Below are 16,025 nucleotides of genomic sequence, written 5' to 3'. Positions count from 1 at the left end.
ACGCGCCAATCACAACCCAGGGAGGAGCATTCGAAGTTGTGGGGCGTTTTAGGTATCTTGAAGGTTGTATTATTTCCGATCGTAATGTGACAAATGAAGTCAATACACGAATCCTTAAGGCTCGGGTCGCATTTGCCAATTTAGGACCCCTATGGTGCCAGAGCGGTACATCTCCGAATCTCAAGGGACGTATGTATCAGGCTACAGTGCGATCTGTTTTATTGTATGAGCGTGAGAGTTGGCCTGTTGGAGCAGCGGAACTGAGACGTCTTTAGTTGTTCGACAATCGTCTCAGGAATATAACTCATGTGAGTTGGTGTCGGAGAATCAGCATCAAGGCAATTAGAAAGCGGTCTTTCAGTTGTTCAACGGGGAATTTCATTTACGAACGTGCCAGGCACCAGAAGCTGCGTTGGTTGGGCCATGTAATTCGTATGCCAAGAGGTTTCTGTTTTCCGTGTCCAGTTTAGATTGGTGGAAGCAGAGGTAGCCAACCCTTGAGTTGGCAGAGAGGTATGAAAGAGATTACGAAACGTTTGGGACCGCGAGATCACTGCGCTTGTTTGATGACGCTGCGAGATATGGTTTTTAACAGTGTCAATGGCGTTCTTGTTTTTAGTTTTTGTCCAGATTGCCTGTATGAGTGTCTGGAGGCGTAGGTACCTCGGAATAATTGTTGTAAGGTGGTACTGAGTCTCTTCCCTGTCCATATTCATTCTTTTCTTTACAACAATGCCTTAAAATAAATCATCGTTGTACGGCAGTGAAGCACCAGTGTTGAATACTGATGTCATGGTGTCGATGGCGTTGATGTCCTTCGAGCAACGCGCTGTCCGTCCCGGGTATTAACAATCAAGCATACGTAAGCATGCAAACTCAGCCTCCAGGTTAGAAGCACGAGGACTCATTGTCATTGGCATCATGACATCAGTGTATAACATTGATGTGGTCAACACTGATTGCAAGCGCAGCAGTGGCGAAAGTAGTTAACCCAAGGATCTCGTATTGGAAGGGTGCATCGGAATTATGAATATCCTCAAGGCCTGTCGTGTAACTAACCCCTCAAGAAACCCAAGAGGACTGACACGGCAGAGGGGTATTTGACTACGAGGACTTTCCAAAAGGTGACCTTTTAGGAGGATACTGTACGTGACATGTGCCCTCACAAACCGCTCGAGATTGCTACAAATTCGGAAGATCACTGCTGCGTTGAACTTTGTGGTTCCTTAAGCCAAGAGGAACCTGTCCCGCATCTTCCCCAATCGCAATCAGTTTGTAAAATCATGAACTATGTGAGATTTGTACATTTTGATAACCGTACATCACACCGAGGGACGGAAGTTGACCACTATATTCGGATAACGCGTCTGACTACCGTCATAGTGATTCACTTAATCGCAGTGTACGAGGGTGTAAGCCATGATTCGAACCTGAGATCTATCAGAGAACAAACATACACATAAAGCTGAATGTTTCATCGCTTATTTCATGTGCATGAAGGGGATGGACAGTGTACGACTTCGTGTGTGTAGTTTATGGGCATGATTGAACGAGAAACGGAAGAAAGAGAAATGACGGAAAGCAAAAAGCGGTAGAAGGCGTGGGTTTGATCGGAGTGAGAACAATGAAGAAACTACCCTCAACCCCGCAAGGCTGATGGGTAGGAGCCCAAAAGGCTGCGCAGCCAAGGGTTCGGTTGGCAAAGTGATACAGTTATCGGCCATAGCTGAAATGAATGTTCCGGTGCGTCTTGTTGTCTTCACGAAGATGATACCTTTCGAAGCGAGCCAAAGAAATATACAAAGGGATGAAGAAACTTTAAGAGTTCTCTGAAGATGGGCAACAGCACAACAGGTATGTTACGAACGCAGCTCCCGATCTCACAGGTATAAACATGTGTGCGGGGTGAACCCTTGATCATCTGGCATGTAGCCCCGATCACAGAAAAGAAGCAAAGATGATAAGGAGCAAAACAAGGCGCGCGAACAACGCGCGGGGGTCGCTCGCATATAAAAGCTAACACCAAACGGCCACAATATTGACTGAGAGTTACTATACAACTTAAGTCGGACAAGAATAGGTGATTGAGTGCGGTTACTCAATGGAAACATGCGCGAATGTATGCATGCCGATGCAAGTTATTGGTGACGCTTGCTGGGCGCAGCGATGTAAAAACGACCGGGAGAGTATCAGCATAAAGCAAGAGATTCGAGATGGAAGGTTGTTGTGTTGGGGTCTCCGATCAAATGAAAACTACAATGATGAGCCAGTCAGTATTGATAGCAAAACTGTAGTCCAAGTGAGAATTCAGACAGCAGCGAGATACGGACGACCGGATCTGACAGCGACTCGGCCGAGATTGGGTAACGGCGGGGGAGACGACTGAAGTGACTTGGGTGCCGAGCGATGGTGCTCTTCAATGTTAGGTGAAACTGAACGGATGAAGCTTCCAAATGAGCGAGGTCAGTGGATCGTGAGTAATACTTTGCATACATCCTACTGTTATTGCGCTGCTCCTAATGCGTCACCCGAACCAGAAACACGTAACTGTTCCAACTTCTTCCATAGTTCTTCTCGTTCCTTTTCGCGTTTTCGTTCCCTGGAGTGGAAGAAGACAGAGAAAATTCAGGTCCAGTTGAATGTGGTGCTATTATTTTTTATTTTCTGTTCCTCAAAGATACGTAAAGCACACAAGAAATGCACTAATCCAACACTTTTTCCCTTGATTTGGTTCTGATCTGAGTAGACCATATCCTCTCCGGGGAATTAGTTCATAACCTTCAAAGATAGCGAATAGTCGATAACAATGAAACGTGATTAATCCTAAAAAGCAATTCAATCAGCATGTTTTGATTGGTAGGTCATTTATGGCGAATTCTGGTCATTCGTTCCATGCACTTGGGTCCAGTCAGTCGTCCACGTGATCATTCATCCAATCAAAAGGATCGAACAACACTGCAAATGTAAACGTACGGTCATCGCAAAAATGTAGCGACAGAGAAGATAATCTGAGATATTAGGATTGAGCAACGAATGCACTCCTCCATCAGTTTGGTCAAATTGTGGTCAATTTAGTTGGTGAGTAAGCAGCATTTATTGAATTCGAGCGCTGTAAACACGGAAAGTGTCTGGTGACAGATAGCGAGGGGTCGGTTGAGTTTGGAGAACCTCCTATGGAGTATACGCGTAAAACGTTCCGCTTTAGGGAGACTGTCTTGAAACCTAACCTTGGTGTAAAAACAACTACGCATCCACGTACTTTAATAATCATCCACGGCTATGACCCGTGGCTTAAGATTACGTTATAGAAAACTGATAGTGATGACGATTTTACGCAAAATCACGAAGAGTTACTGAGTAGTCTAGAACTCCAAATGGAATTTATTAATGTTTCCAGCCCTAACGGATACACGGGTCGGGTTCAGAATTTATTAATGTTTCCAGCCCTAACGGACACACGGGTCGGGTTCGAACCACGGACCATGCGGTCGGTAAATTCGCACTCTAAACATTGAGTTGTCTCGTTCCACGAGCCGTTTAGCACGATGTGCAAACGCAAAAACACCGGGTACGTCAGTTGGTAGGCGGATATGTTTCTGTCAGTACAAGTAAATTTAGGGTGAATTTCTCATCTTATACCTCTCAAGTAAGCATTTATGGTTCAGCTGACAATCAGTCACCTAATGACATTGACGGATTGGTTTAGTTTACTGATATATATCCCGTATATTGTACGCACGCTGCGAATTTGAGCTGATTTAGGTGTAACAATGAATGTTGAGTGAGGTGAAAACGCCTATCATACGGCGATGTAGTGGCCAGTGTTCCACTCAGTTGTGATGCAAAACCCAGGAGGAATTCGGGCAATATGGATTATTACAAGAATGGCAATGCACCATTAAGGTCTAGCAGCTGTTCAGCTATAACACCCTTTCGGTGCCTAGCTGCCATGCCACCCGAAGGTTGCACGAGGGCTGGGATACTGCCAGATTGCCCAAGCCTAGACAGGGGAGTCGAGAGGCAGAGGTCGGATTCGAACCACGGACCTTCCGGTCAGTAAATTCGCGCTCTAACAACCTGGGCCATCTCGCCCCAAGGTCTAGCAGATAAACTTAGAGCATGCTACTTTGAACCCCATCACGTCTTCTACAAACCAGAATATATGCCGCAAAAACTGAGACGCTGTCTGGTACACACAAGATTTCCAACAAATGGTTTGCCTACTAATTAACAAGTAGTGGCAATATCGACACAACAGTACTGGCAAAATTCGGTCGAAAAGTACTGTGGGGGAGAGATTCAGTTGAGTCTCTCGTTAAGACCACAGTAATCTGCAAACACGAGTATAACTCTACCTAATACAGTCTAGCCATTTCAGTGCTTCAATAAACTATCCTAATACAGGCAAATGTGCGATTTCTCGTCGTACCGCGCTTGAGTCCACAGTGCGGCCCAAATGGGGAGCGGATGCTGGTCTTGTCGAATGTGAGGGCCGCATTGGTCGATCCTACGGACAAACTGCTGGCGAACTAAGCCAACGGAGACCGAGTGTACTGACATGGCGAATCACAAATGGCAACCCAGTAGCTACGCACGTTTCAGTGTTCACGAGTGAGTGTGAAAGCAGCGACGTTCGAGATCATACGCGGGACACAACTTCCACTAACTCAATTTAGCGGAAGAGACAGACTAGACGCGAACGTACAACCGAATCCCACTGTTCAGAGGATTAATTAATATTGTTCCTGCGCTCGGCAACGTTGATGTCGCTTTGTGGTTACTGTTGTACTGATTTTGTTAGCCGTGGAACTGGAACCTGGAACCCCTAATGATGAGGTGCTGTCAAGTGGCGTGGCCAGAAGACCCGCAATAACCTGGAGTAGAATGACTGGCTGGAATATATGATGGACAAGCTTTGGTATGCTTCAAAGCTGCCGATTTAAAGGTGAGAGTGACAACATTTTACACGGTCTTCAGTGACTTATGGCAAGTACTCCTGAAAACAAGCAGGACATACTCATATCCAAACGGATTCTGAACGAGCAACATGCAGTTTCCCAAGAGAATGGTGTAAGTATAGATAATGCCATGGCCACACCCATATCGCTCACACCGTTCTGGCTACTCCCTTAAGAGAGCCTCACCGAAGAGAAGTCGCCCTATCTGAGAGCCCACAACGGTGTTTCCTGTCAACCACGACTTTTGGCGCGTCTACTTCCAAAGCAGGGGTCGCTTATTCTGTGGTGGTTTTAGCTGGAGGATTATCGAATCTGACCTCAACATTCAATCAACGCCGCAAAAAAATTCAACCCGATCCTAAACAACACACTTTGCGTCCCCACGAGAAAACAGCGAGGGGGATATCAATCAGAAGAGGTAAAAAGTACCTTTGGCGCTCGGCTTTGTAGTTTTCCACCAACTGATTGAACAGGGCACTGTTCATTTCCATAAAGTTCTTCAACACGTTGCCGACTAGCGCGACAATAGTTTGATTCCAATGCTCTCGCGAGATTCGGTAGAATGAAGGGAATAGAATTGGAATGAGGACTTCGTGATTTTCTTCAATTAGTGACACAATATTGTCATTGTTCCAATAGGTCAGTGCACGTTCGGCAACCTGAAGAAATAAACGGGATGAAAAAAGTTGGAGAATCCAGCGAACAACAGGTGAACTTTCTGTTCAAATTCAAGGAGGAAATGAACTCCGTAAGCTTTCCGTTTTGCATCCGGTAACCAACCGAAGAAGCATGGACAAAGTTGTCCTGAAAGTAAGATGGAGTGTTCTTTCAAAGCACGGATGGCGCGAAAATGAGACATGCCAGAGCTTCGGTCATAATTTGCATGTCAGATGCACACGGCGGTATCAGTGAACAAATGCGCAACACAGACCGAATCGATAGAATCTGTGTACTGGAAGGTCACGGAAGCCTATAACCGACGAGAGTTATTTGCAGAAGCCTGACGCCTGAACGATGAACGAAAAGTTCAGTTGTAAAGCTCTACTCAAAGATGCTTTGCACATAGTCAAAATAATGAATTATGGATGAAAAACGAAAGTTTCGGGCTCGAACCAATGAGTTGTTTGCCACAGGGCCGATCTACCAGATGATCTGATGAAAGTACTTCTTCAGCCTTCGGCAGCTAGGCACAGAAAAGGTGTAACATGCTAAACGAATGAAAGGGTGACACATAGTCAAACAAACCAGGACGACTTGACACGAGGGTGGAAGCAACAGTGAGGGCAATGATAATTATCAGTGACTCTGTAACTATCGAGTCATTATGAGTTGCTTCGTTCGGTATTCGAGCTTCGTTACCTTCAATATATGGTGTAGCTTCAGCATGGAGCTGTGAGCGCATCAGAGACCAACCACATTCAACAAGGTAATCCACCGACATAGCTTACCTCACAAAAATGTGTTCACTGCCTCGTAACACCAAGACCAACGATTGAGCCGATCATAGTATGAATATGAATCTGATCGAAGGCATCTGAGACTTACTAGCAGTTATACGATTGGTTATGTTAATAAACTGAGGTCGATTGACTTTCACGAGCCAGTAGAATTACAAGTTGAAATCAGTCAAAGTTAGCGGAAAACATACTCGCTCTATTCATCCCTCCGCCTTGGATGCTTCTGATGTCAGTTCTTACCTCCCAGACACGCTATTTACGAATATTTGACTTGATTGGATTCAAGTTCGTACCGGAGTCGGAAGTCTAAAATGTAGTATAGTCATCAGGCTTCTGGATTTCACCGTCCCAAGTAATGGCGTATCACGTGTCGAGAAAAACAGGGTATTTCCAATAGCATTTTGAGCACAGCAACGACAAGGTAAGCTGACCTCTACCCTAAAGACGCAACTTGGGATGAAGTAAATCTAACGAGTGCCCTAGACATATGCAAAAGTTTTATTCGCATGCACCTCTCGCTAGTAAGTAGTAAGATGGATAAAGTATAGTGCTAAGTGTTCCCTGCGCCTGCAATGTCTTTGGCAGAAGAACTTCTTCATAGGAAGGTTCCTACGTGTTTCATGAAAGGAAATTCTCTTGGAATTGAAAAGAATTTTTTATGATAGAGCTGCCTTTCATCATCATCATCGTCGCCATCAGGGACAACAATATCAATGTTGACAATGATGCTTCACTGCCATACAGCCACAAAGTTTACTTAGTGATATTTAAAGCCTTGGAATGAAAAGAAGAGAAAGAGTGGGTGAGGAAAAGGGGATTAGGGCTGACCTGTGTCAAGCATTCTGAGGTGCCTACACCCTCGAGCACTTAGACAATTCAGAGAAAAACTGACAGCACACATGCCACTGACATCGATCAGCCGCCGTTTCCTGCAATGTCTCCAAGGGTCAAACGGACGCCATCGTTATTGTTTGTGTGGGAGAAGCCTTTACCCATTTTCAGCCCCTGGCTGTCTGCAACGCACTTTGCCCTGTCACTTGTTCAGTGAAGTTAGAATATGCATGAAAGACAGCTGGCAATTTGAAAAAGTTAAATCTAATGGTGCCCAGGAGTGAAAACGCAGTCCTGCCTACACATGTGTGTACCTCCATTTGTTACAGTTACCTACAAACCAAATCATACTAGGGTGTCGCGCCGTTTTTCTATAGTTCATTAATTCTGTTCGATTTTTACAGCTTGCCTATCATGGTGAAGACAGTGCTGATCATGGATCCGGAATTCCACATGTCAGGCTGAATTCCAAGACAATCTGACAGGGTCATCGATCACCGGTGTTGTAACGTATTGGTATAATCTGGCCAATGAACGAACCTTCCGGAGGATGCCGAAATCGGTAGCAAACGGTGAGATGTACCAGGTTGGCCACTCTTGCAGATAACAATAAAAGCTACCAAATCGGAAACAGACGAACAACGTCAAACGGAAACCCAGTTGACCGTTGGGAGTGACTGTCTGTGAAAATACCTGTTTGTTTCTGTAGACGTACCGGAAATAGTTCTTGTGCAAGTCCATAAAATGGCAGTCTACATAGCAGCAGTTAGTTTTCCCGCATATATATATATACCGACAAACTCAATTATTACCCCAAAAGATTAATGTTACCGTTAACAGGACTGGCCGCATCAGTAGAGCAGTATGGTATCTCTACAACCCTCTACTTGATTGATTTGTCACTCAAAGTTTCAGACGGCTTTTTCAGTCACTGCAATGTGATTCCTCCTTTTTCTCGCTATGACAAAACGTTGCCAACGTTGCGAACTAGCTGACTTCCTATGACATGAACAATGCGACCAGTGACGGTGCTATGTAGAATGCTTAGTAAATTAACGTGGCGTCAAAAACACAAAAAGGTGGCTTCGGTGTGGTACATGCAAATACTTCAGACGTTGGAAACTTTGTGATCAGCAACTGGGACCGCTACATTAACTGCACGAATGATGTCAATTTTTAAACGTGGAGGTAACCGTCCAAAGGATGACTGTACATCCATTGGTCATGAACATGAGTTCATTTCAACCTTCCGATCTTATAAATTAGGGATAAAGTTAGGATCTTATTGGATAAACCCATACAGTAATCCCACAACAGTGACATGGGGACAAATCATCCTGAGGATGAAAGATCAGATCCACTAGTTTGCTATTCGAAATAGCTTACTCGGTGCTTGCGAAATCTGCTCAGATGAAACAGAGTTTTGATCGGTGGTTTTTTCGAAACATTCTCAAGATACTTCCTTAAGATCGCATTAAGAAAAGGGAGGTATGAAGTGGACGCTTTTAAGTTATTCACCCGGATGGTTTGGTTCTTTTAGCGATATAACTTAGAGCAGTGCCTACATCGGGATGGTGCTAAGCTTTGAGTTGTAAAGTGGTCACCGACACGATAAGTCCGATCTCGAATGTTTCAATTGTGGGCTACCTACGGCCTACACCACCGGAGCGAACAGCCGATCAACAAATGTGAAAGCGTCACCATCCGAAGCCGTGTAAGTGGAGTCGGGGTCAAGAAGCTGGCTGACCTCGATGCAAAATAGAACTGGAGTAAAGCGAAGCTAACATAAATTCATCCCGGTATGTTGATGGGTAAAATAACATGGAATTGACGGGCCTTATCTATCCGTAGAATACTACCTTACCTTATTATGCTCAATGTTGTGTTCATCTGAGTTTATACGCCAAACTGGCGTGACCACACCCACAAAAGATTGGTGCACTTGATAAAATATTGCCAGGTGATGACCGAATATCTCCATCAAATGAAGGGAATTTTAATTTGGATAGAACGTAAAACGTATGGGAAATGTGAGGGAGGAAACTACATACTGGCCGAACCGCGAGGACAGAACTGATTAGCTTGCGTGGTAGTAAGTAAGTAGTAGGTAGTAAGTACGGAGTGTCCGCTGATACACTCTGTATGCGTTCACTCATCATCGGATTCAGCCGACAGGATGGGAAATGAAGTTGGATTGCTGTAATTCGATGCTGCAGAGAGCCGCGCACAGACCACCTCAGCAGGAATCATAATTATTCAAGCGGAGAGCCAACATGCAGTTTTTACTTTGAATACAAAATGATCAGTCCAGTGGTTGAGGTATACGTAGGCCAGTAGTTCACCACTCTTGGATATACCAACAAACAGGAACGATAGGGACGAGGCCAGTGACACTGCAATGGTGAGTCGCAATTTGTAGCCATGCGCACTCGCTCATCTGTAACACCCTTCCGGTGCCTGCCCGAAGGAAGCACGCGGGCTGGGACACTGTCACGTTGCCCGAGCCTAGACAGGGGGAAGTCGAGAGGCAGAGGTAGGGTTCGAATCATGGAACTTCCGATCAGTAAATTCGCGCTCTAACCACTTAAGCCATGCACATTGTCGAGACTAACATAGCCGGGAGGCATTCACAATGTGGGAAGTGCAATCGGTCGTAATGAAGAGAGAGAAGGTTTCAAATAGACGAAGAAACCAACCGTGAGAGCTGGAAGCAAAGCAAACTGGGGGCTAAAGTTGACATGCGTTGTTCCCCCTTACGTTTACTTCGCATTTCACGGAATCCATCATGAAAAAAAGCTATCACAACTTTCCCGATTACATTATACCTCTTTTAAAAGAGAGTAAGCCCACTGTATTGGTGCTAAGGTTTAGGTGACATCCTCAATAGCTCCGTTAAATAGGAATTCAGTGATGATGAATTCGTTACTTATGAACGGTTTTCTCGTCAGAAAAGCTTCGAGGGTCAATTTTTGCGATACATCGAAAAGACCGTGGGTTCAGAACAACAGCATCAGCGCAACACGATCGATAATTCTCAGCTGAGTAGTCGCTAGCATCAGGGAATTGTCAGCAGAGAAAAATCTTGGCTATGCACGACGTTACTCGTAGAAGTTATCGCCTTAGAAAGGACACTTTCAGACGGCTCAGTACAAGTCACTTGTACGGAGACGTGCCACATTATTTAAGCAGTTACATAATTACAAATTCCAGTGCCTGTGCTCATCTTGAATTCGCCATATTCGGGAAATGGCACAGCAAGAAAAAAACAAACACGAAACGTACAAGGTTGGCTTCACATGACAGCATGCGTGAATTCCAGTGCCTGTGCTCATCTTGAATTCAGCTGGAAAAAAACAAACACAAAGGGTACAAGGTTGGCTTCACATGACAGTATACGTATTGGTGATTTCAAATGACCTCACCAAAAGTAATGACAACCGAACGTAGGGAACCTCACCTGGAAATGAGAACTAGAAACCGATTTGGCGATTTGACGGAACAAGGGGACCATAATCAGTTGAAACTGGGCAGGTTCGATGACTTCCAAAATTTCTTCGATTTCTCCCAAGAACATTACCTCTTTCTGTGAGTACGTTTTGGGCCAGAACTTCAACAGTCCCTTTACCACTTGCTCGGTGAGTGTGGAATCCTTATCCAAGAACTGTACGATGCAATAGGCCAGCTGTAACACAAGGTGATGAATGTGTAAACATGAAATTTGACAAATTTCTACCAAGCAAAGCAACTCAACAAGGAACAAGCTAAACGAGTATGCGTGACTGGGATAATTCGGTTAGTTCCCTATAAGCTCGGTCCTGTGGTCTGGCTTCATATCACCGAATCATGTGTCCAACTCGCTGACTAAGGATTTCATTACGTGGTCACAGCTTCCCAAATGATGTCCAATTAAACTGCATGTCACAACTCGATAAATATCAGGTCCGCAGTTAGGATCGATGACCAGTGGGGACAAGTAATCAGATTATCCGCCTAGGTTAGTTGGAAAAAGGTACTGGTTCCCCCCCCCCCTAAACTGGGGGAGCAATAATTTTGTTTACCTTTTTCCGGGCGAATATCTTCAAATATTCAATCAAAATTACAGGACCTCGGATTCGTGAGGGATAAAATGACGAACTAGTGAGAATATACCTCTATAAGTAATACCCGAAACACAATGAGAAGTACGTAGGGAAGGTAGACACCAAGTTCTGGATTCACTCGTCTCCTGTGAGATTTGACGCTCCAAGTAGAACTTTGAAATTGTCAGTATGCCCAAAGGACGCCTAGTGATTGTCGAATCATGAAGATTACTGATTATGAGTCAAAGCAGTCGACCAATGGAAAGTGTAGTGGTCGTTTACAAAAACTAGCTATCAGACCGACGCACTCGCCCGTACATTCATCCTGCAAGAAGGGTGGATCATTTCAGCACAAGACCACTAACACACAAGTGATTCATGCAATACCGATTGCTTCACGTGTGCACACACGGTCATAACCACGTTTACGTGTGCGTAAACGGCCGACTGTACTGGCTATCATCGGTACGTGTGTGTGTGTGCACAGATAAGGGAGTGATCGACCGGGAAAATAGGGTCGCCTCCACGGGCACAGTGGCCTTTTTGATAATAATGTACATTTGCAAGAGGTTGGCACATGTGCTGACCGGAAGGATGCGATATTTGAAATTAAGTTAATAACCATGACGTTTGAGCGAAACAGCGTTAAACCCGAACAAAAGTTACGATTGATATCGAAAGTCAGAGTTCACCGTTTCGAAACAAAGGATCTACATAGGAAACCAATGGATACGATACCATGGAGATATTTAAAGGAGATTTTAAGCGACCTTTGCAAATGAGCATCAACAGTTGGGACAGCGAGAATTCTCTCACCTGAATGGGGTAACACAATGCTCACTAGAAGAAAATGAGCAGAATGGCAAAAAATCAGTACTCAACAGCCAAACACTCGTTTAGGCCAAGTTGCATCATAAAACCTCGTGTGTTTTAGTGTGTCACATGACCGTGGTGTTTGCTAGCTATAACCAAGCAACGCGCTCTTTAAGTCATGGAGAAAGAAATCACAGTGATATCGCTCTCATCCACATAGCCTCACACCTCGACTCCATTGTCACACCAACTGTCCTCTATGAATGGAAATAAGTAAGGGGAAATAAATGAACATTATAACATTTCACTACGATGTGCTGTGAACTGGGACTTTGAACACTATACACTAAATGGGGCTCAATTGGCTTAATAAAATCCCAGACGAGTTTGGCCTAGAGCTCCGAGTTAAATTAACGGTCAGGTGTGAGTGAGAGGATAAAAGATTAGTTTGAGATCGCGCCAGTCGAGATGTGACGGATTCAAATCCACCAAGAGGGAAAAGAGGAGAATAACCAAGATACTTACATTACGTTTGAATCCTTAAGCTGTTCCACCTCTGCTGCTGATGTCCGGTCCAATACCTTTATATGGCGCGCATGCGAAAGCAATACAAGTGTTCTGCAATATAGGGACCTGGCAGTTAATCACTCGTCTATCTCGAGGAGCCGGCTAAACCCTGACCTCGAAGCAACAAAGGCGAGCATGTGGAAGCAGCTCCGGCAGATTGGCTGCACGAGAACTGACAATGGGTTCCGAGGAGTTCAACGACACACCAAAAGGCTGTTCACCCATTTAACCGGGTTGTGACAGAACACCCAAATCCGTAGAGTGAGACGGACCAACACGACGACCAGTAGGAATGCTGCGCCCGATATTAGTGACTATACCAAGTTAGCTATTCCTGCGACATGTCTCCCAAAAACGAAAGAATGCCTAATCTGTACTTCGCACTGTGTCTGATGAAATCACTGCAGACACTGAGAGGAGAATTTATCGATGGATCAAAAGTTTCCAACAAATCCTCATCCACGTGAATCAGCATTCGTCTATCCCCCAGACTGATCAACCCCCTTCACAACGACGTACGATACAGGCTGTGACATGCAGTAGAAGGAATAATCGAAGTCGCCGGAAGTTTAGAGACTGCGAAGCTCTGGGTAAAAGTGGCACTTCTACAGATGCTCTTCTAACACTACTCCGTAATTCATTCTGTTGGGTCTGAAGTGAGGCGTTTTTATCTGGCTGGATAGCGAATATTTATCAGTTTTCCAAAACACAGATGGCAAATTCTTCTGTGATGACTATCACCGTTTAGTTTTATTGGTAGTGGCTACTAAGGCAAGCTGTTTGGGAAGGCTTTACGGGCGAACCGAACCAGGAAAGTTTTTGTCCAGAGAAAACCCATACCCACCAGATCCCTCCACTAGTTCACTTTCCGGAAACTATAACCAATATCAACAAGTTCGAATCTGACGAGCACTGTGAGACAACAGAATCAAAGGTGATTCATGTTGCTGCGGTTTTACTAGGCGGCTACGGGGCCTCGAGTAAGCACATACGATGAAGAGTAGCCAAACTTGAATTTATCTTCTTGGATTCGACAGGACTGTCCGCTGTACCCTGTCCTGTACCTAGGATGGGGGTCCCGTGACCCCTGCAGCGCTTGGCTGGAAGTATTGCAAGAAATGGCGGCTGATCGATGTCAGTGGCGTTCGCCTTGACAGTTTCTTTTCAGATTGTCTGGTTAAGCGCATGAAGGCAACTTAGAAGGTCAGTACTAGGTCCCCTCCAATATCCACATTTCTCTTCCATCAATCCAAGGCTTTAAATATAATTAGACGAACCTTATGGTTGTACGGCAGTGAAGCATCGGTGTCAACACTAATTTTCTGTGTCTGATGGTGATAAAGTTCAGTCTTACGGAAAATATGCTAAGCTGTCGACCATCGTTGGCTTGGCTGTTGGTCATGGTTCTTGAATTCACGGAAGACATAGCTGTCCTCGTTATAAATCTACGGTAGGATCCGCCAGCAAGTTTTGTACGTCCGTCTACGTATGCACACATTAGGAGATAAGCCATTTTATCCATCCGAATTTAGCTATGATGGACGAGTTACGATATACATGGTGTTGGAAACCATCCATCCGAATAGCCTGGCCGCGCATGAAACCATGGTTCGTTTGGATAATGCCCGTAGAGCGTTCGTACACCGATAAAAAATAGAATTCCGCCCGCCATCCGACGTGCTTTAATTTAGGCATTCAAAACTTGGCCGAGGCGAATTTCAGAGACTTGTAGAGGGACAGTGGTGTTTTTGGAATGCTTCAAAACTGTGTACCACAAGAAGCGGTCCGCCGTCGACTCCAGCAACATTGATTTCGACAGCGAGGGAAAAAATCGTTCAGCTGTAACACCCTTTTGGTGCCTAGCTACCATGCTACACGAAGGAGGCACGAGGACTGGGATAATCTCCGGAAACTATAACCAATATCAACAAGTTCGAATCTGACGAGCACTGTGAGACAACAGAATCAAAGGTGATTCATGTTGCTGCGGTTTTACTAGGCGGCTACGGGGCCTCGAGTAAGCACATACGATGAAGAGTAGCCAAACTTGAATTTATCTTCTTGGATTCGACAGGACTGTCCGCTGTACCCTGTCCTGTACCTAGGATGGGGGTCCCGTGACCCCTGCAGCGCTTGGCTGGAAGTATTGCAAGAAATGGCGGCTGATCGATGTCAGTGGCGTTCGCCTTGACAGTTTCTTTTCAGATTGTCTGGTTAAGCGCATGAAGGCAACTTAGAAGGTCAGTACTAGGTCCCCTCCAATATCCACATTTCTCTTCCATCAATCCAAGGCTTTAAATATAATTAGACGAACCTTATGGTTGTACGGCAGTGAAGCATCGGTGTCAACACTAATTTTCTGTTCCTGATGGTGATAAAGTTCAGTCTTACGGAAAATATGCTAAGCTGTCGACCATCGTTGGCTTGGCTGTTGGTCATGGTTCTTGAATTCACGGAAGACATAGCTGTCCTCGTTATAAATCTACGGTAGGATCCGCCAGCAAGTTTTGTACGTCCGTCTACGTATGCACACATTAGGAGATAAGCCATTTTATCCATCCGAATTTAGCTATGATGGACGAGTTACGATATACATGGTGTTGGAAACCATCCATCCGAATAGCCTGGCCGCGCATGAAACCATGGTTCGTTTGGATAATGCCCGTAGAGCGTTCGTACACCGATAAAAAATAGTCTGAATTCCGCCATCCGACGTGCTTTAATTTAGGCATTCAAAACTTGGCCGAGGCGAATTTCAGAGACTTGTAGAGGGACAGTGGTGTTTTTGGAATGCTTCAAAACTGTGTACCACAAGAAGCGGTCCGCCGTCGACTCCAGCAACATTGATTTCGACAGCGAGGGAAAAAATCGTTCGGCTGTAACACCCTTTCGGTGCCTAGCTACCATGCTACACGAAGGAGGCACGAGGACTGGGATAATCCCAGGTTGCCCAAGCCTAGACAAGGGAAGTCGAGAGGCACAGGTCGGGTTTGAACCACGAACCTTCCGGTCAGTAAATTTGCGCTCTAACCACCTGGGCCATCTCGCCCCCTTCGACAGTGAGGACACGTTCTTCAACTCCCAGAAACTGACAATCAAAGCTTGCGCAAATGCCACGTTGGGATTGGTGTTGTCACGATGGCAGCCAGCTTAAAACTAGCACCCCGACATAACAGAACATTTGACATAATCGGATCAACACGATACTATCAAAGCGTATAACATATCTCGACCATTCACGACTCCTGGGAACAGGAGAAATTATACGCCAAATAAAAAGGTTCGAAAATCATCGTTCACGGGCTGCAACAAAGGTTAAC

General features: G+C 45.1%; 1 protein-coding gene across 1 annotated transcript; it reads right to left on the bottom strand.

The window, feature by feature from the left end:
• Positions 1-1,462: 1,462 nt before the first annotated feature.
• T265_07616 (hypothetical protein) lies at positions 1,463-11,262 on the bottom strand (the record flags this gene model as incomplete). Its single annotated transcript, XM_009173184.1, has 3 exons — positions 1,463-2,599; positions 5,388-5,617; positions 10,704-11,262. 3 exons carry the CDS (start codon positions 10,818-10,820, stop codon positions 2,503-2,505), a joined length of 444 nt encoding a protein of 147 aa, XP_009171448.1.
• Between the last annotated feature and the right edge of the window lie 4,763 nt (positions 11,263-16,025).

The sequence above is a fragment of the Opisthorchis viverrini genome (assembly GCF_000715545.1).
Source record: "Opisthorchis viverrini unplaced genomic scaffold opera_v5_178, whole genome shotgun sequence".
Taxonomy (NCBI): Eukaryota; Metazoa; Platyhelminthes; class Trematoda; order Opisthorchiida; family Opisthorchiidae; genus Opisthorchis; species Opisthorchis viverrini.
The sequence above is the reverse complement of the archived record's forward strand: the minus strand, read 5'-3'. Positions and strand labels throughout refer to the sequence as shown.